General features: G+C 32.1%; 1 protein-coding gene across 1 annotated transcript in view; it reads right to left on the reverse strand.

Annotated features, from left to right (window-relative positions):
• Nucleotides 1–4,957: 4,957 nt before the first annotated feature.
• The window catches only part of myo (growth/differentiation factor myoglianin), a 71,688-nt gene continuing 54,016 nt past the window's right edge, over nucleotides 4,958–22,629 (reverse strand). The window contains exons 2-4 of the mRNA XM_016071860.4: nucleotides 21,350–21,531; nucleotides 12,900–13,085; nucleotides 4,958–9,993 (exon numbers count right to left, since the gene is read on the reverse strand). Coding sequence (XP_015927346.1) covers nucleotides 9,607–9,993; nucleotides 12,900–13,085; nucleotides 21,350–21,531 — 755 coding nt within the window. The 3' untranslated portion in view covers nucleotides 4,958–9,606. The remainder of the gene's footprint in view (nucleotides 9,994–12,899; nucleotides 13,086–21,349; nucleotides 21,532–22,629) is intronic.

Consider the following 22,629-nt stretch of genomic DNA (forward strand, 5'->3'; position numbering starts at 1 on the left):
TTTTGACACTTTCGTAACTTACGACACTCTTATATATGAGAGGTAATCTTATGTAATACCGGAGGACGGCGTGACGTCCAACTTAAGACAATGAAGAAATTCACAAAAATTTCTGTAAATATCTAATCAATTTTCTTTAAAGGCTTCTGCCATAAACATTTTACTACAAAATACAGTTGAGCCTGTCAAGCTGAACATTTTTGTAAGATGACCGTTATTATTAAGAGGACACGAATTCTCCTTCCATTACTAATTTAAAGTGCAGAAAAAGCAGACAAACCTAGAGCAGGGCATTAAGTTGCAAAGACTGAGAAGAAAACTTTTAAAATATGCAAATGAAAATAAATTATGAGGTGATAATTTAGGATTCGGAGAAATTCTCTTCGAATAATTTGTTTGCATTTTAATATTTTGAAGTATTTTCTCCCGCAATTGATGACAAACTCTAGGTTTTCTCGAATTTCTCTCCTCTTTTTAAAGTTTTAAATAAGTAATGTAGGAGAAATAATTTGCAATGAAAACTTTCTTTCGTGTTATGGCTTCCTCTTAAGAACAGAGTTTATCCCTTCATAATAAAAAGAAGCCTTCAAGATCTGACCACCAATCCATCTTTTACGTTTCGCTGACCCTTGAAATGTCATATTTGTGAAGAATTACTATTCTCTAAACCTTTTATAAACGAAAACTTTTATCTCCATTTATATTAGAATAAAACTATAAACTCACATTATCTATTTTATTACATTTATTTATAGTTTAATATTTTCACTCTATACATGAAAGCAAAAGTTAGTCTGTGTCCGCTAAGAACGAAAACACCGATTTTGTCTTTTTCTACAGCTAGCAAATTTTCTTCGTTAAAAGCAATTCCCCTTTTCTGGCATCGCGTAATTCCAACGAAAAGACGAATTTTCATTGATGGGAACCATTGCCACAGATTAAAATCGCGTACTGTCGTGGAAACAGCATTTTCTTTTTTTTCAAAATACTTTTTATGCATTCTATGTACATAAAACCCATACATACTTGCATAATGAATTTGCATACAGTATACAATCGTAATAACTTGTAATCGTAAAGTTTGATTACAAGTAGTCACAATTACTTCTAATCATGATTACATGTAACCATATATTTTGATTACTTGTAATCATAATTACTCGTAATCGCTTTTGTTGTGATTACTTGTAATCGCAATTACATGATTACAGTTGCAATCAAAATTTTGATGAATTGTAATCAAGATTACAAGCAATTGATTACTGTGATCAATTATTGTAATCACGATTACAGGTAATTGATTCCTATGATCAATTATTGTAATCACGATTACAAGTAATTGACTACTGTAATCGACTATGTAATCATGATTACAGCTGTTATCAAGGTTGTAATCACGATTACAAGTAATTGATTACTGTAATTATTTGTTGTAATCACGATTACAGCTGTAACCAAAATTATGTTACCCTGTAATCATGATTACAAGTAATTGTTATTGTAATCAAAAAAATGTTATCGATTACATTTTTGGCCAACTCTGAGTGTATACAAGACTTGCTAACTTGATTCAATGTTGAGGTACGTTCGATATAGGAAAATTAACATTATCGAAAAATTTGTAATAGAAAAAAAAATCAATGCTTAACGGTCATAAGGACAACAGAGCCAAGTTCGGTAGGACAACGCCATGATTATGATTTACTCAGATCACCGACAATGTAAACAGATGTCCATCGAATAGGACAGTATCGTGAGTATTATACAAAGCGATAATTATTGAATTCGACTTTATTTCGAATGCTTTTTAATTTCATTTGAGTAGAAAAATATTGACAGATGCCAAAATAATAGAAATTTGATTAATTGTGAAAATATCGGGATATATATATATTTTTTTAAAGCATCATGATATAAAAAACTGTACTTATTAGTCATGGGTATTAATGTTTGTGTGGGTGACAACTCGAAAAAGCAGTCCCCAACACATATGATACTCATAACCGATAAGTAAACTAAGCATCGACAGCGGATAAATGCCCCAAACGTGCATAAATTATATAATACTGACATAAATTATATAGATAAATACTGGCATTTAAGATTAAGAAAAATAATTTAATATGTTTCGTCTCAGCTTTCGTTTTAATATCGTACATAAAAAAGATCGGGATTTTATGAAACAATTGGAAATCCGACTACCAAAAAAGTCACTTGAATTAACTATGAAATGGACTAAAAAAAAGTGCGTCAAAAGTGATTACCAAACTGTAAAATTCACGTATCATAATTTTGTCTTCTTAAAATTATTAGGATTTTTAAAATTTTGAAGTAAAAAAAAAGTTTAAGTAAATGGAACTCATAAAACAAGTTCAAAATGTAGAGAAAACATGGAAAATATTACGGAACAATGAGAAAAGGAAAAATAATAATAGTAATAGATTTTTATTACGTTATTATTTTTATTACTATTATTTTTCATTTTCCTTTTTTCATTGTTCTGTAATTTTTTCCGTGATTTAAATTATTTTATGAGTTCTATTTACTTGCAGCTTATGCGAAGTAAATAAAATTGATTGCTTTTCTTAATTTTCTTCGTTTTTTTTTCTTTTTGTACTTATTTATTATGATATATATATATATATATATATATATATATATATATATATATATATATATATATATATATATTGTCGTTGTTTTCGTATGCCTTTTTAGGCAGAGGAGGCGATTGTTCTTGTTTTCCAGTGGCGCCATCTATGGCCAAGAATTCGACTTCTGCCACACCCATTCATTCACAGATCGTAATTTTGACCTAAATCAGAGAACGATCGATCTCCAATCCAGTACCCCCAGACGTATTGATTTGTTATGGGAACATGGAGGACTTTGCGACTCGACTGATTTAACGGGCATCAGTCACGTGCATATATATATATATATATATATATATATATATATATATATATATATATATATATATATATGTGTGTGTAATACAAAAATTAAATACTTTTGTATTAATAAAAGCATTAAAACTTCATTCCTTTTCATAAAATATCTTTAGTAAAAGATAAGGGTAGAAATTCTATTTTGGGACTTCAAGGCTAAAAACATGCCAATGAATAATAATTAGATTAATACTTCAAAAGAGAAGTTATTTTAAGATCTTTCACGACCATATAAGGAAAGATTAAACGATTTGCTTTGAGTAATAAATAAATTTGATGAGGCGTAAGAATACAAAAAAGATATATGACTGGAGCCTTTTTACTCTTTTTAATCATCCTATAAAACGCAGAGCGCAAGATTTTGCGTGGCTTTTTGTTGTTTATCTTGCTAAAATAAAATCCGTCAGCTTAGACGGGATATCTGTTCCCCCTCTCCCGCTTTGGAGAGGGGTTAAACTGCTATTTCACCATCGCAACTCAATAAAAGAAAATTATGCACAATCTGGACTCTTCAATCATGCTGCTTTCACGCATTTAACTAAAAAAATATCGGTGTGGATACACCGCATATTATAAGACGGCAGGGATGTTGCTTTGTGCAGGAAACCCCTTAAAAGGAAAATTTTTGTGCAATACTAATATTGTGAACTAGGCCAAAACTGACTGCTACTTCAGTGCCTTGGAACTCCCTTTTTCACCCCCTTTGTTTTGAAAAGAAAAAAATTCATTGGACTCCTGAGATTAAAAATTCTCGATTGTGGGGGGAAAATGAAAAGACTTCCCAACCGGAAGAGATCGCCTAACGCCGTCCTGAAGGATTCCTCACCCACCTGGGAGAAAAATTGCTTCATCGGTGATTTTACGATACCAGTTCCGGTACCTACTGGAGACAGACCGTTCGCTTTTGCCTGAATGTTGAAAGACTGTGACAGCCATGAAAACGTTTGTGTCTACAATACCTGTTAGTGCCCTCAGAAACAATGAAGTGTGCGATTAGTGTTTTAAAAAGTCCTAATCAAGTGTGCGAAAGGCCTAATCATGATGTTGTGAAAAAAATGAAAGAAAAATAGTATAGTGAGTCGGCACCGAGTGATAAAAAAAAAAAAAGTTGTGAAATCAAAACAGAAGAAGTATGTGCGCGTTTGTTATATGTGCGCGTTTTTTATTCGAAAAATTAGAGGAGCTTTTGCTCCTATGGAAAATTCCTTTATAGGAAAAAGATTTTTTTTTTCCCTCCTTCGAAGTGTGATAAAAGTGCTTATTTTTTTTTATTACAAAGATAAATCCCGTGCATATCTGCATTTTTTTTCTCTCCTTCATAATAATATGAAGTGCATATGTAATACAAAAATTAAATACTTTTGTATTAATAAAAGCATTAAAACTTCATTCCTTTTCATAAAATATCTTTAGTAAAAGATAAGGGTAGAAATTCTATTTTGGGACTTCAAGGCTAAAAACATGCCAATGAATAATAATTAGATTAATACTTCAAAAGAAAAGTTATTTTAAGATCTTTCACTTCCATATAAGGAAAGATTAAACGATTTGCTTTGAGTAATAAATAAATTTGATGAGGCGTAGAATACAAAAAAGATATATGACTGGAGCCTTTTTACTCATTTTAATCATCCTATAAAACGCAGAGCGCAAGATTTTGCGTGGCTTTTTGTTGTTTATCTTGCTAAAATAAAATCCGTCAGCTTAGACGGGATATCTGTTCCCCCTCTCCCGCTTTGGAGAGGGGTTAAACTGCTATTTCACCATCGCAACTCAATAAAAGAAAATTATGCACAATCTGGACTCTTTATATATATATATATATATATATATATATATATATATATATATATATATATATATATATATAGTGAACATTAACATCAAAATATGAATAGTTACATAGTGTATTTAATATAAACATTTCATGTGGTTGCTAGGCGTTGATAAAAAAATGTGTCTTTCATGTTTGGTGTGAGTATGTTTTGAATAAATGAGACCAAAGATTATAAAACTAAAAATTTATTATCACTTTTTGAATAAGCGATCAACACAACAAGCTCCTATGAAAATTTTACAATGCCAATGAACAAATTACTTGTGCGTATACTAACCTATAGCTTTACAATTTTACACCACCTCTCATCTCTCCAATCATTTTATGAACACGATCATAAATAGTATTCACACAAGTGCAAGGAGGGGGGTCAGCATGAATTATTTCAAGAGATTCAAAAACATGATATCAAGATTACGTTGGAAAAAAAACTATTTGGCTTGATACAAAGTTAACGTAGTTGTTCAGAATTTACTCTTTCGTATCGTATAATCTTAATAAACAAGACCAATCAAAAGCGTTTATTAGATTCTGAACAATTTCTTTTAGACACGAGAGGAAACACTATTCCTTTATTGTAGAAAACGGTGTTCAGTAATCACAGTCCATAATATATATTTTTAATAATGAATTGTTTTGAATGATCGAAATATTTCCAATTTATGGATAAATTTCAGAATAAGTAATAATTTCAACATAATCCATTAATTAAGGTTATATGAAGCAGACCTGACAACTTTTATTCTTTCCGAGGAAATATTTCCCAAGGGGCTAATTGAAGTGCATTGTAGATCACATTAGAATAATATTAAATCATATTTCAAAATCCAAGAATTAAAAAGGAATTTACAAGATTCATAACCACTTTAAGTATTAAAATGAAATAGTACATACAATCCTTAGTTGTTGGCAGTATCAATAATAGTTGTAGTTGGTATTAAAGCATTTTATAGATAATTTATAGAACTAATTATTATTGATAGTGTAATTTTAGAAAAGTAACTATGGCGCTTTAAAAAATAAACACAATATCTAATATTTCCTTAAAGTAGCTGGACGTTATATAAACTGATCCCTTTTCACGAATTCAAAAGTAAAGCAATGTGTTCTTTAATGTCAGCCTTCATTGTATATATTTCAAAATAATAATTAATGATGATAAATTGCTACGAACATTTAAAATTCTGTTTTTTAGTCAAATCCTTAAAGGGTATTTTTCAAAACTCTTGCACTTGGAAGAAGAAAAAACACACACTTCAAGTATCTTAAACTGGAAGCAAAGCTATATTTTAAAATAATTTATACCACCTTGCCTTAAAAAAGTGTCTGGGCTTTAGAAGCAACTTCAAAAATCGTAATAGGTTAATAAAAAGTCCCAATTATCAGAACCCTTTTTGACTCTTCAGCGGAACCTTATGGTTCCGCAGCACAATATAGCGAATAACCTGCTATATTTATAACTGTAGAGAGTTTATAACAGTTATTCATGAGTGTCAGGTTGCCTATCTCTCACTAGTGCCCTGTAAACTTATTATGAAAATGGGGTAAAATGATCCCTTCCAATTAGTAATCCATTATTTATTTAACATTTTAGCCATTTTTATGACATTGTTAAATTGAAATATTTGAGAAGAAAGAAATTTCAAAACAATGTAATTCTAATAACAATATAACATAGGAATTAGGAAAAGTATATATGTTTTTGACAAAAATTCTATTTTGCATCGATTAAAAAATAAAAAAAACTGAATGAAGAATATGTTACTCTAATAATCATTCTCGTTGTTTTTTTTTCTCCTTTTTCGTTTTTATTTTAATATAAACCATGTCTTCCATTTTTTTTAGTTTATGCATGCAATAAAAACAAATTAAGAACTAAACTATAAAAACCAGATCTGCGAATTCAACTGTCTGAAATAAAACCCAATTTTTAGACTAATATTGATAAACGATATGATGAAAAAAAAAATCTTCATTCATTCACTTAATATTTTTAAAATAACTAATAATATTACAGTCATTTATTTTGAGAATAATTAATGGTCTTTTGTTAATTAATATGTTCACAATTGTTGATGAAATTTTTTCATTACTTCTCAGGATTCCGCTAAAAGAGGGTCGATCATTTAAAGTTCCTGAGACAAAAAAAAATTTGGTACCGCTGTTTTACGGTGATTTGTCTGAAAGAAATTTCTTTACTTATTCATTAACTTAGTATTTGTTTCATCTTATTAATTTAAATTAGTAAAATGAGACAATGAAAGACTATTCATAGAAAAATAAAATTCATTAAAGCATTTTTTTATTTTTATTTAATGATAAAATTTCGAATTTCAAGGTTGTAAGCATATTTTAAAAATTCTACTTAGAAAAAGTTTTAAAAGTATTTATAAAATTGGAATTTAAAATTTTGAAAATCGAGTACAATGGAACGTATTTCACCGAATTAAATGAAACCAAAAATGTTATTCAATTAAACTAAATGAGGAAATTGTGTTTATGAAATTCCCCGCCTGTTTAACATGGCAGAAGTAAAATCCTTTTTCTGTCGGTAGCCGCAGTAACTGAACAAGTTTAAATTGTTTAAAAATAAAAAATATGTATAATACTAATCTGCAAACATGAATTGCAAACAATTATTTACATAATAATTTGAATATATTTTTTTGTGAAAATAATTTCAACTGATTCTTGATTTTTCAAACTGGACCCTGTGTAGGGACAGTTTCAAACAATATCAGTTTATAAATGACGTAACAACGATTATAAAACAAAACAAATATGGACAAAAAAATAAATAAACTTTCATAGCAAAAAAATAATAAATTCATGCTGACCTTATTATTTGTTTTACATGGATACACCATCTGAACAGTTTGTTCATTAAATATCACCACAGTAACACACACACACAAACACTTACATACATGTATATAATTCGGAAATTTAAGCGTATTCATTTCTCAAGGTTTTAATTGAGTTTTCATTTTGCATTTCAAATGGGCAAAAAAAAAAAAAACTATTTGGAACGGGTAAGGAAAAGCTCTGTCCTCATTCGGCTAATAAAAAGTAATCATATATATATATATATCTCATAGCAAGCTGTGATAATTCGGTAATGTAGGCTAGTTCACATCTCAAAATTTTGAAGATAATTTTTTCTAATCACTGCACATCAAATGGGTAAAAAATAATTCTGATAAGGAAAAGCTCTTTCTTCATTCAGCTGATAAAAAGTAATTACAGTCGGACTTCTATTCAACGAACTTCCATTTTGCGATTTTTTTTCTAGGGACCACCAACATTTTGGAAATTTCTTCGTAAAATTAGCGAAGTGAATTTTCTACTTGACGAACTTTTCTTTGAGATGCCCTTTCCCTATTTCCCAAAATATTTCATCACATTTCAAACTTGTTAACACGTTTCATGGGAGAGATGATTTTCGAAGCCACTTAACATTTAGACAAAGCAGTAAAATCCCTTTCCCATTTTGTTTGCATTTCAAACGAAAAACTAACGGATTTTATCAGCAGCAATCAAACTTAAGAATGTAATGTATGTTTAAGATTACTTTTGTAACATATAATCTATAATTTTATGCATAAATTTATCTTTATTTCTGTTGAAAATGTATGTAGCATGATAGAGTAACACTGGATAATGTTTTTCTCTATTCTTGTTTTCCCTGCAGATTTTTTTTATGGTTTAAGATTTATAAAATAAATAGTAGATACTAGTTTACACGATAAATGTGTATCCATTACTATTTTAATTATGCCTGGTGTTTATGAATTTAAAACCTGTTTTGTGTCGCTTAAGTATTTTAAAAGGTGATTTTCTATTTAACGAATTTTCCCTATGACGAACTTTTCATCGGTATTTAGCGACTTCGTTAAAAAGAGGTCCGACTGTCTATGTTTCAGATAAAAAGCCGTGATGATGCATCACAACAGTAAAGATATTTGTGAATAATTTAAGCCTAATGAACACACTCAATTACTAATTTTATAAAAATTCAAAATGGTGTATTCCAAAAAATTAAAAAAAAAATCTATATATAGGGTGGCATTCTGTGTCCACTTAGGAACTTGCCGATACTTTTGCAAAACCTACATTTGCGGTCGACTTCAGACATTTTTTTTAAATAAATAAATAAAATTAGGCTCGAATAGCGAGGAGCCTGAACAGACTAGACGAGTTGCGAAAAATATATTGTAGTACAATCACAGGTCAGTTAAATGGCTGTATGGATCACTTTTAATGCATTGAACGAAAATAGTAATTGGAGATTCATAAAAAAGATTCTCTTTTTTTTCCCTTTTCATTTGAGTTGTGGCAGCAGCAACAATTCATTTTTGTACGCCTGGCAGTGATGAAGGCATAAATAATATCACAAATTTTGCGTACAACACTTCTGGTATCCATCTGTTACGGAATTTCTCTTCCTTTCCGTAGAATTGATACATTCCAAAATCATCGATCGGTTTGGGTTCTTAATTATTTTGCATGGCGTATATTACTTAATTTTTGCAATATTAATAAATAATATTTTTTTTAAATGATCTGAAATTTTATGAGACAAAAAAAAAACTTTCCTTATACGGATATTCATAAAGAGTATACTTGAAGTATCCTCTTGAGGATGAAAAGTATCCTATTTTATGGATTTGTTTTGATGGTGCATTATCCAAGATACTTCTTCCAATAAAAGAGATTTTTTAAGTAAAAATTTAATTACATTTATAAATCCTTCTCGTTCAAATAAATAATTTGGATGCAACTTTCTAAGTACCACAATGACAAGTCAGACGACGAAGACTAAGAGCATCCGCATCTATCGACCACCATCCCTGGAAGCATTCCGTATATGATGTTAAAGTCAGAGTCAAAGTAGAGCATGGAGATGGAGGACATCTTTCTGGGTGCACAACAGGGTCCGGCCGACCCCTGCGGATTGGCCTGCTGTACCAAATGCGTGTGAGGATATTTCTGCAGAAAGACGTACGGGCACTCTCCACTGCAGTAGTTGGCTTCGTATCTCTTGGGCGCGATGATCCAGTCCCAACCGAACTCTTCGAAATCAACCGTCAGGGGATATCGGCAGCATCTCACCTCGTCAGCGTTCTCTTCGCAGTTCAGGCCGATCATTCGTTTCAATCGGCGCGTACGCTGCTTTTCTATTTTAGTTTCTATGAAGGGTTGCTTCTGCAAAAGAAAAAAAAAACTTTGCGTTATTGCTTCGTTTAACAACAGTGTAATAATAAGTAGAGATCTAAATACAGAAATTAAAATAATCACCATTAAGAAATTCAATTTAGTGTACGAGGCATGTCCGGAAAGTAAGTACCGTTTCGGAAGAACTTATATAATTCTTTTTTATTCAGAACAAGGTTTCTTTTTACACGCAAGAGGATTTCGTAAACTATTTTTCCACAACCATTACTTAGATATTTTTCATAGCAAGGAACGAACTTGTCCAAATGAAGATGCCGCCAGTAAAATGAGTCACAACTGAGCACCATTTTTTTTGCATTGTCATTGTTATCAAAGTGCCACACTTTAAAATCATGTTTCCTATTCAAAAACAAGTGATAGTCTGAGAGTGCGATGTTGTGTCTGTACGGCGGGTGATAGAACTGCTCCCAACCGAATTGTTGAATAAATCTAAATCTTTAAAAGACACCAGCAGAAGGATACTGAGTATTCTCTGACTATTGTTTTGAATTGCACGCCGCAGTTTTTACAATGCTTCAGAATACTGTACAGCATTGATAAACCGTATTGCTAAACACATTTCACACGCCCGGATCGGTAAATGTTCGAAATTTTTTGATCGCTCACTAATGCGTGTGCAAATGGAGAGACAGTCAATTCGAGAAACGAAAGCGCATTGGTGGAACTTGAACACTTTTTGTGACTTACGCTTGATTAAGTGACTAGACATACTTCATTCGTAACGATTTATTGGTTAGCAATTGTTTAAAATGGTTGAGATATAATGGTTCGACGTTGAAGCATTTTTTTAAAAAATGCATGACATTTTGTACTTACTTGTTGTCGTGTCCCTCGCAAGTATTCAACAGTTGCTGCGCATTGCAAATATATATATATCTATATCTTAGTACCCCGCTAGGTTCACAAGAGCATTGGATGAGACAGACCTGCATTGGCGACAGTCATTCAAATTGTCATCGTTCCTGCAGAGGAGAATGCAGCGATTTGCGAACTGGCACATGATGGCACGGACTGACAGAGGAAAATGCACGAGCAACAGAAACATCCGGCACCGGTTGTTTGTTAATTTGCATCGCAATTTGAACCTAAGTGACGATACTTTTTAAAAAAAGCTTTTATTAAGTAATTTTTAAATCCTTTTAGGATGAAAGGTTTGAAACTGCAATATTTCTGCGTTACTGAAAAAAGGTTTTTAGTACAAACATTTTCATGACAAAAAAAAAGAAAGTTCCGACACTAGGTTGCCGTAAGGTTTACATGCTGCCTGGGTAATGTATGCAGTGTGACCTAAAAAAGTTTAAATACATTTAACTTATAGCTGAAAATATAAAACGTAAAAGTGATCAAAATAAGGCAGGATGACTATGTTGATGGAACTATGTTACAGTTATTTTTCAAAGAGTTACAAAAAATTTATGATAAAGATAAACAATTCAGCATTTATGCCATTTTACAAATAATATCCAAAGTGATAAAGCTGAACCAATGCCTCTCCCTTACTCACGAAAAAAATTTCAATAACTTTAAAAAAAATTTGTTTCTTGCTTTTACCCGAAGGCATTGGTAACTCCTAAGTTTTACCACAAAGACTTGGTGAAATCCGAAATATTAAAGCATACTTCGGAATTTTATCGAGCCAAGTTGTATTGATAAAAACTAGGATTTATCAGACTTCGGGGCTTTTACAGTAACAGAAACATTGTTTTTTTTTAAACTTTGTTTGAGCTCCAAACCAAGAGAATTAGCATTGAAAAATTTAATTGTCTAGTACTAGCCGGTATGCCATCTAAAATTACTCAACTAATTGCATGGGAAATTGAGAATAACTTAATTAGATAAGAATTGATATAAGCGACCCAGGCTCTGAAAGCCCATACGCTGGATCGAGTTACACAGACTATAACGATAATAGCAATAACAACCAATGGAGCCCAAGAAAGGGACAGACAGTTCAAATTTTAGTGATACGCGAAGATTCGATTGAATTGGAAAGTCGGAAAGTGTCATTCAAATTGCTTCTGCATCGGGCGAAAATGAAATAGTTGCATTGAAATTGTTTAGTCTAAAAATGGATGATAGTTCGAGCATTTTTTTTTTGCCTATTAAGTGAACAGTATCTAAGCAACTTGTGAGCGGCATTCTGATTTGTGATTGGTGCCTATGAGCGTTTATTAGAGGATATCCAATCGTATAATTTTTACCCGGAGATTGAAGAAATTGGATGCACTGTCCGTGAAAAGAACGACTCAGCTCTTGAAGATGATGAAAAGTGTAAAGTTGGACTGATCACTCATGCATCTGTCAAGAAATGTACCATGTGTAGTAATCATTAGCATACTAAATCATTTATTCATTACTGAAGCATATTATAACCATCAGCATATTAGCTCTATGCATTGTTCATGGAGCACACATTGTCGTTTTTTCTATTGTCACACAAAAAGTATTATTTTGATAATAATGATTGCTTCGATTCCAGCCGGCCGAAGACTCCCTGTGTAGAAAATGGTGGCGGATGCATGTTAAATCTGTCGAGTTGCAAATTCCTTCATGTTCTCATAACAAATCAATATCTCTGGGGGTACTGTTCGAGGAGTCTAATTGTCTTCTGGATTGCTTTAAAATGACAAGTGTACGGAGTTGAACATTAGTAGTGGTAAACTCAATATTGGGTCGGCTGTTCAACGATGGATATAAAATAATGATTGCTTATGTTGTTTCCTAACTAACAAATTGTCTGTATAAAAAAAAGTACGTTAAAGAGCGACTGGTCTCAAAAACCACATTACAAAAGGTAGTTAAAAAATTTTTCTAGGAAATAAAATACTCTTCAAAGCATAAATAGGGGATCTAGAAAGTGGTGTTTTTAAATTTACCTTTCCTGTCTGAGCTCCGCTCTCATCGGAAACTCTCATTAAGTCAGCCATGTCGAGCCCCGTCGCATGAAGGAGGAATCCGACATCAGCTACTTGATGCTTTGACCAGTGGTTGATGACTTTCTTTACATCGAAAACTATCCAGTGTCCATGCTTGCTCTTCCGGTCAAAAGTCTTGCGCTTCAACTGAAAAAAAAAACCCTTTTAATTTCGAGACAAATCAATGCATGAAGATTCAACGGATGAATTTCAAATTAATTTCATTTACATACGGGGAGAGATCCTGTTTCGAAATAATAAAAATAAAATACTGATATACAGTTGTACTTTCTGGGAAGGAACACTTTTTAAGGGATAATTCAGTTGTCTCCAGTCCCTTTCAATTTGTGATCGCAACGCTCGAACAAGCCACGTGGGGTGAAGATCGGTTCCATGTCTTGACCAAATCCCCTTCCCTCTCCTCCTCTTTTCAGTTGTATAGGAAAGTACAATGATATTTTAACTTTTCTTAATATTTTCCGTATTTAACTAGCAATAATGATTTTTTTTTACAATTCCTACGACGCTTTCTTTTAGAAATATGCTTAATGCAGTTTTCAATTCCATATAGTTTCCAAACTTAAAAAGTTTTTAATCCATTTGAAAATCAAGACAGAAATGAACGTACTTCCTTCTGCTATGACTCTCCACACGCTATTAGTGAAGTGTTGCCATAGGTAAAGTGTTTTGCTCAACTCCAGCTGTGGCTCATTTCAATTGCCAATAGAAGTATTAATGTGTATAATTTTTAATTTATTTAAGGGACACTGAAAGTGGTTCTTAAAATAAGATAGAAGTAAAGTTGAACGAAAATATTCTGTGTTATCCTTCTCTTTAAAGAGGGAATATGTTGGAATGAGTATCCCATCATGCAATCAATAGAAATCTCACATTCACAGAATATTTTTGGGGGTAGAGGGTGTGAGAATACTAAAAAAAAGATGCATTACCATCCAGAAACCTTTTACCCCCCCTCCAAAGCTTAATGAGTTCCTTCGCCATAAAAAGACATTTCAAGAAAATGACCTGAATGACTCTAAGTATAATGCCTGAATGACATTTTGATGAAAAAACGTCTAGAAAAAAGTAGAAAGACTCTTGACGAATTGCCAACCTACTCACCAAATAATAAACTGAAATCGATGAAATTAGTATTTTCCCATCTGTTTCAACATCCGTAAGCCTTTGGACCAGAGTATAATCAGAAGCTTAAAATTCATTCTATAAATTTCTTTTTAATTTAAGTGGATGCTATATACTTTTTACGACAATTTATTTTCTCTCTTTATGACAATTTATTTTCCCCTCCACCAGTCATTTGAAATATCGAAAAGGTGAGTTCAGGAAAACTAAGAAGTTTATGCATGCTGAGAAATGATTTCAATGAATGCAAGCAAATAATTGCAGAATTTCTTCCCTCTTGTCTTAATGAGATATACCTGTCTAAGCTAGTCTCAAGGTGAAAATAATCTTAAATCTAGGTCATTGTAAGGTTTCTTTTCGCAAAGTCTTTGTATGCTCAGGCTAAAATCCACCTTGTCATGAAACTTTAATCTACAATACAATTTGATCCTATCTCTAGTGTGACGTCAGCTAAAGTGGCATGATGGACCCCTAAGTGACAATCCTTTTTAAAAAAAAGCTTTAGAAAAATATTTTTTAATCCTTTTAGAATGAAAGGTTTGGAACTGCAATATTTTTGCTTTATTAGAAAAAAGGTTTTTAGTACAAACATTTTGGTGACAATAAAAAGAAAATTCCGAAACAAGGTTAGATGCTTTCTGGGCATATTTATTGTCTATGGGATACCTGCAAGTGACGTAGGGTGAGGTATCTCGATCCTGATGGGTTGAGGCATTTGCTTAAGTTACCAACTGTTCTTTCCATTCCATTTCGAGAAAGCCAAGCCCGTCAAGTACCAATTCTCTTAAGTGACACATTCTATATTCTTTCACAAAGATTTTTTCTCAAAGATTTCCATTTTTTCACTCTATATTTACACAGAGACTTAACACAAAGACATGCACGAAGCCATGTGGAACATAAACAAACTAATGATGCGTCGAAGTTGCCAGGTACACAAAACAAAAATATATCACGGTTACAAAAAAATACACAAACATATAATAAATATAAGTTGAGTAAAAGGGGGGGAATTATATTTTAACTCATTTGATGTGTGATACGGCTCTATATTTATTTAACTTTACGTTAATAACCGTTTTAACTTATGTATAGAAACTTAGCCCCACTTTAATAATACGCCATTTTGCTGATAAAGATTAGTTGGCGTCATTGGTCACATGTGTGGATATGGGAGGTCTTCTTCTTCTTGAAGTGCAAGTACCCAATTTGTTAGCATTTTGATATATTTTTGTATTTGACACTTCATGGTTTATTTTTGGTTTGCTCGAACTCGCTTTTTTTCTACACTAAACATTTTGAATGACTTAAAAGAAAACAGAATTTGCCATGAAGCGTTCTTCCCGCGGTATGCTTCCTCTTAAGACGGCAATAATTTGAATGTTCACACGGGAAATAAAAGGCTTTTAATTCACAAACTTTCATACAAACACAAAAGCCAGATTGTTTGAACACACTTTTGGTAGAAAAATCTATTGTTTGGTTCATACATTCTTCCAAAAATTAACCTTTTTTTTAATTGAGAAATTTAGTTTCAATTAAATACCTTAAACTATCTCACTTATAGGCAAGTCATTCAATTAAAGCTTCATACAGCGTGAATTTTTAACAAAACACGTTTTTTTTTTTAAAGTTTAGTTAGGGTCGTATCATATTTCTATTCTTCATTACTTTCAATTTCGTACAAAAAGCAGCACATTAAAAAAAAAAAAAAAATTGAAGTCAAAATTATGAGTGGATTTCCTTTTTTTTTAAAATAAAAATTTGTATTTTATAAATTAGGGGTAAAATTTGTATTTGTATGGTATAGAAACTGAACTGAAGACAATATTCTGTGGAAAAGTTTCCCTTTGAAGATTTTGAAGGAAAGACTATGCTTGTGACAACGGCTTGAAATAAAAATATAATATTAATATGAAATAAAAATATAATATAATATTAATAGACATATATCTTATATATATGTCTATTAATTTGGTCTAATTATTATAATATATTACCTGATATAATAAACATTCTATATTTATATAATATATCGTCTCATTTATATTATATATCGTCTAATACAGTGGTTCCAAAACTTTTTGTCTCGTAGACCCCTTGCCAAGTTTTCGGTTTTGGGTAGCCTACCTGATATAGCCTTCGGCCAACCTGATATTGAATTTTTGTAAACTCATCAACTTCAAATGTATTTTTGACAGCTGATACAGTGCTAAAAACTTAAGAAACACATGCCGATTTTATACATTTATTAAATAAATTAAAATTAAAAGGAACCTAATTAAAATTTAGTATCTGTTATATAAAATAACTGAGCAATAAATAAATGCTTTTAGTGGGAGGGATAAACCTGATGCATTAATAATAAATTATTAACATTTGGCATCAATTTAGTTAGGTTTAATCTCCTCAGTTAATGATGTCCAGTCTGTTTCTTTTCTTTCTTTCTTCTTTTTGTGAGGATATTGGCAACTGTGATGAAAAACCTCTCAACTAGGTATGAAGATGGAAAAGCAATTAAAAACTCTCTCGCAATATTCCATAATACGGGATAAGTATACGTGCATTATGTGCAAGTTTTTACAAGTTCAAATTATATTGAATGCCTACAACTGTCACAACTTTATGAAACATACTAATTTAATTTAATTAATATGTAAATGGAATAAAATAGTGCACTATAAAACCCCTACTTCGCTACTAATATTATAATTGCGGAAATAGGTTTGTACACAAAACCGTACTAGTGTACTGTCGATCGATTTATTACATTTTTACGTAAAAACTAAGCAACAAATCTCTGTGATCTTGTGCGCGGATAAAGTTGGAGGTCTAACTAGCTAAAGAGTTGACATAGGCTAGGCTACAATTTACCTCTGAAAAATACTTTTTTGTTACATAATAAAACCTTACACGCAGGGAAAATAAAAACATTCCGTGCGGAGCTGCAGGCTAGTTTACAATAATTCAGTTTCATGTATCAGAAAATAATCCTAATAACTTAAATTTTAATAAAATTTCTACTTCATAGCTACTTTTATAAATTATGTAGAATGTAGTAGATAAATACATTTCTTTATATTATAAGGTAGTAAGTAAATAGGTACTATCAATGTATGTTGATTATTCCATTCATGAAATGCCAAAATTAAAAGTCACGACCTGCTTATATGAGATCCACTATCGTTGACCGACATTTTCCTTTCATGGACCCCCAATTTTTAATAAAATAAAATGGATACTTTGCGATTGAAAGGTATATCATACAGAAATAGAACAGGAGAAAGTTGACTAATGCAAATGAAACGTGTACTAGAGAGTTTCTTTTTTTTTTAAATCAATAAGTAACTATACTACGATTTAAAAATAAGCATATTGTGGATAAGGACATGATTAAATGGATTTTGTTGGCTTCTTATGTAGTTAATTTAAAAATAGTAAATTCTTTATAGAAAACAAAAACTAATATTTTGAGAACAAAAATCCGAATCTGTCTAAAAATGGTTTTGCTTATTCATGGAAAGCTCATTTTTGCGTCTTTCGTATCTTAAAATATATTCTGCTTTAATTAATTAGAATATTTAAGGTTAGGGCTCTCGAACTATTGAGTTCTAGAACACGAAAATTTGATCATTATAACTAGTTATTAAGTTGTCCAAGTTTTTCTTTTCTCTTGCGCACTTCACAGTGTTGGAAAAATAAATGAACTGTAAATGCGAAACATGCAGATGAAGGTAGTTTGTATTCGCAAGGAATAATTCAGTTAGGAGAAATGATGCATTTCAAATTTCATTTTCTTTTTCCATACGAGAATGATTTCTGAAAGAGGTTTCTCATTCAGAAAAGGTCGTCACTCCCAGAATGCAACGGAAATTTAAAAAGAAAAATATTGACCGAACGACTCAATTTGTTTTCTAAAAATAAATATCGTCTGAAAAGGGTAAATCATTAAACAGACGACGAGAGAGGTCATTAGAACTTCTTTTTTTCTCTTTCTACTGTGGCAGCAAAGCAGCACCACTCCCTTTTTAAAAACACCAATTAAATGTGGAAAAAAAAATATTATTCTTATTTATTTCTCAATAAGCTTGAAAAAGCAGTTCACAAAAGAAAATGTTTGGTAAAAACCTCCTCACTTCTTGGACAAAAAGAAGTCATCGATGAAAATAAAAAAAGAAACTTCAGATAGTTCTTTGTGTTCATATACAGTCCCTGGCCAAATTATTAGGCGTGCTGCTCTAAGATTTTATGTAAAATCTTAATTATCAGGTGATACTCTATACAGCTTTATTGTTTTTATTCGACTTTTTGCACTTGTTTACGCTAAGTGTATCAATAGGTGTAAATGAGACGATAACATAATATAAATTTGACAATAGGATACATTAGACTATATATTATATGAATATAGAATATTTATTATATCAGGTATTATATTGGTATATTATAATAATTAGACAAAAATATGAGACGCATTGTAATTTTTTAATAATGACATGATTTGCACGAGTATATTTGCAATACTTTTATATTTAAACATACGTGTCATGGGTTTTTATTCTGGAGATCGTTTATACACTTCCTATTTGTATTTATTTTTAACGTATTGCGTTACAATGTTAACCCATTGATGCAGGAGATGAAACAAATGCAAACCGGTTTCATCTGAGTAAAAACAATGCAGATGTATAGTATCACCTGATAATTATTATTTTACATAGAATGATGGTGCAACATGGTATACCGTAAGCAAAGGGTTAAGGTTCAACACTGAGCTGTTTTTAAAGATAAAGTTGAACTTAGGTAAAAAAAATTCATTTTATTTTCAATTTATAATACGAGATACTTAGAAACTTGGCTGTTAGTAGTTTTGTAGAGTGCTGAACTTTACTGTCGCTTGAATTTGTCGAGTTCTTCTTAGAACTAAGTTGGGCCACATTATTGTCCTTCTTCATTTTCATTTTACACTTATCCGTGGTGGCTCGCATACCAATGAGTTGAACCGGGTTCACCGCACCCGTCTCGCACCGACCACAATGCTGATATAAAATATCCTCAGTGGTAGACGGATCATGGGTTAGAGTCCTCTTGCCGTTAGGCTTACAGTGGGAGGTTTTCGCAAATGTGGGTTAGTTCCATCAAAAATTTCCCCCCAAAATTTTCCAAAGCAAATTTTTCCCACTACTTGACCCATGAGTTCTCATATCTTTTAGATTGAGATTAAAATGACAAGGCTATGGAGTTTAACTTTGGTGGTCGTAAACCCAAAATCACGTCAATTGTTCTACAAAGGCTATAATATAATAATATAAAATTCTCTGTACCGGCATAGCCTGGTCGGTAGGGCGCTGGGCCCATGTCCGAGAGTTCGTGGGTTCTAACCCCGCCGACCGAAGACTCCCCGTGTAGTAAAGTGACTGATGCACGTTAAATCTGTCGAGTCGCAAAGTCCTCCATGATCCCATAACGAATCAATACCTCTGGGGGTACTGGATTGGAGATCGATCGTTCTCTGATTCCGGACAAAATTACGATCTGTGGATGAATGAATGGCTCCGCCCTATAAACGGTTGCGACGTATGGTGTGGCAGGAGTCGAATTATTGGCCATAGATGGCGCCACTAGAAAACAAGAACAATCGCACCCCCTCTGCCTAAACAGACATATGTCAACAACAACATAAAATTCTCTTTTTCAACTTTAACGAGTATATGTTTCAAATCAAACACCTTAATAAGGTTGCCATAAATTTGCACCCTATTTAGGTTTAACATCGAATCGACCGAACACTATTTTTTCTAAACTTTAAAGGTTCCATTAAGCAAATAAAATAAATTTTCAAAGTTAATTTTCAAAGTATTTATCAGTAAGTAATTATTGAAGATACCCGCAACAACATGATATTATTACATATCTTCATATAACATAAAAACATAATGGTATAATACAGTTTTCATTGTATTTCTATAGGCCGGAAATTCACATGGTGGAATATAGTTTTCCTACATCCATCCATTCTTTTTGGTTATGAAGTCATAAAGGTATTGTTTTACCATAAAATATTTTTGTATCCTTAACACAAAAATATTTTACCTGCAATATTGATTTTCCTTATTTTGCTCTGCTATTATCACTTTTTTGATTTTGATTGCTTTCTCAATTAAGGGTTTAAAACTAAAACAGTTGTTTCTTTCTTACGAATGTAATTTTATGGCATGACCTCATTTTCATACATTTCAAAATAAACTTATGAAACGTTTAACAATTATTATTTTTTGGTGTCTGATTTTGCCACTTGAAATATCGACCATACAGATTAATTACCCTATTAAAAGGCAAGCCTCTCGAATTGTTAAGAATACATCTTAGTTAATTGAAAATCTGACCACTAGATTAAAACGCATTAAGGTGTTTATTTTTTCATTCTATGTATTACACGGTAGTAAGTTACATTTCATACATCAGGCAAATCCTATAGATGTAATAATTGACTATAGATCTATTTTCATAGATGTGTTTATAGCACCGGAACATCGTTTTTGAAAGTAATATTTGAATGAAAAAGAATCAATGTGGAAACGACATTCGATGAACACAAGCTGACAATGACGATATCACTTCAAAATAAGACGTGATGGCTCAGGGGATAGAGCGTTCGCCTTCCAATCAGGTGAACAGGGTTCGAATCCCAGCGATGACTGGCCGATACGAATTCCGCATCCGGTTTGCAACGACCACGGTACTGACGCAAAACATCCTGTGTGGTAGACGGATCGTGAATTAGAGTCAGACTAACCATGGGAGGTTTTTCTCTCCATGTAACGCAAATGCTGGTTAGTTCCATCAAAATAACCTCCACGAAGACACATTTCGCCCAATACTTGATTCAGCAGTTCGCTTGTCTTCTGTACTGGAAGTGAACCGGTCTCGAATCCCAACGATGGCTGATCGATACGGATTCCACACCCAGTTCGCACAGACCACAATGCTAACGTAAAATATCCTCAGTGGTAGACAAATCATGAGTTAGAATCCCCTTGCCTTTGGGGTAACCGTGGGAGGTTTTGCTCATGTAACGCAAATGCGGACTAGTTCTATCAAAAAGTATTCCACGAAGGCAAATTTCTCCCAAAACTTGATCCAGGAAGTTACCTTGGATTGGAAGTTAAAATTGCAAGGCTACGGAGTTAAACATTAGTAGTCGTAAACCCGAAAAATTGGGTGGCTATTCAAAGACAGTTATAAAATTGTGTGCTTAAAAAAATCACCTGTATGAGTTCAGAGTTGTTCTCCATCTGATAGAGTGTGATGTTGAGGGGTAGAGGGTGGTGGCGAGTCTGTCTCAGATAGATCCATAGCTGAGCTGATTGTATTTGAGCATGTTTCAAGCTGAGCGGCAGATGAAAGAAAAGTTGCTGGTCACCCACTTCTCCAATAGGAACTGCAGGTACTGCAACAGGAAATGGACATTACCTTCAAAAAAGACACAAAACAAAAGTACTAACTCAATAGACTCTTGAAGTTAACCTTCTCTCATTGAAACTAAATCTTTGAAACTTAAATTCATATGGGAAAATTATATTTGGTATTACTCACAATATGTAGACACAACAGTTATTATTTCATCAAAAACTCTTAAAATATATGAAAAACGAAGAATGAAAAATAGCATGGTAACAAACCAGTTAAAAATGAAGATCTAGGGATAAAAACAAATATTTATTCAACATGACACGTTCAGTTATTTTTCATTTAAACGTCCCTTATTTAGCAACCATTAAAACTAGTACATTGATTTAAATTATAATGCTCATAGAAGGAAAAATGGGCAAACAACGATATTCTGAAATTAACAAAATAAAAGTAAAATCACTCAGAGAATCTCTTTAAACGATGTTATGTACAGTGCACAAAATTAACAAAAAAAATTGAACACCTTGAATAACTTCTGATCGAATGAACGGATTTTCACGTAATAGGGACTCATTCACGTACTTGATATGAGAGTCTAACCTCATATACGCTAATTAAGCAAATAAGACGGTAGTTTAAGTCACGAAATCAGACTCAAAACTTTTTTTCTTCTTCAAAATTTGAATTTTTTGATCCTCAAAACATTTGATTTCGAGAGAGTGATCAAATCAGAAGAAATTAGTCAGGAGAGGGATCAGAAGTTTGTACTCCTTTCCCTTTTTGCATATCGAGTACTTTCAAAGTGAACGGAAACATTTTTGAACACAATAATCAATAATAAAATTTGTTTTTATATATATATATATATATTCATGGAATTTTCTTTGAATAAACGAATTTTATTATTGATTATTGTGTTAAAAAATGTTTCCGTTCACTTGATCTAGGTTTCTTTCTAGAAGAACTAAGTTCTTAATCCAGAAAACTCTTGTCCGGCCAGTCTTGACATACACTTCTGAGGCTTGGACAATGACAAAGCAGGAGGAAAATTGTATCGTAACATTTGAGAGAAAGATTTTGCGGAGTATACTTGGTGGTGTAAATGAAAACAATAACTGGAGATTTAACTTTGAAC

This window comes from Parasteatoda tepidariorum, chromosome 10 (genome assembly GCF_982258835.1).
Source record: "Parasteatoda tepidariorum strain Cologne lab strain chromosome 10, Ptep-v5.0, whole genome shotgun sequence".
NCBI classification, from domain to species: Eukaryota; Metazoa; Arthropoda; class Arachnida; order Araneae; family Theridiidae; genus Parasteatoda; species Parasteatoda tepidariorum.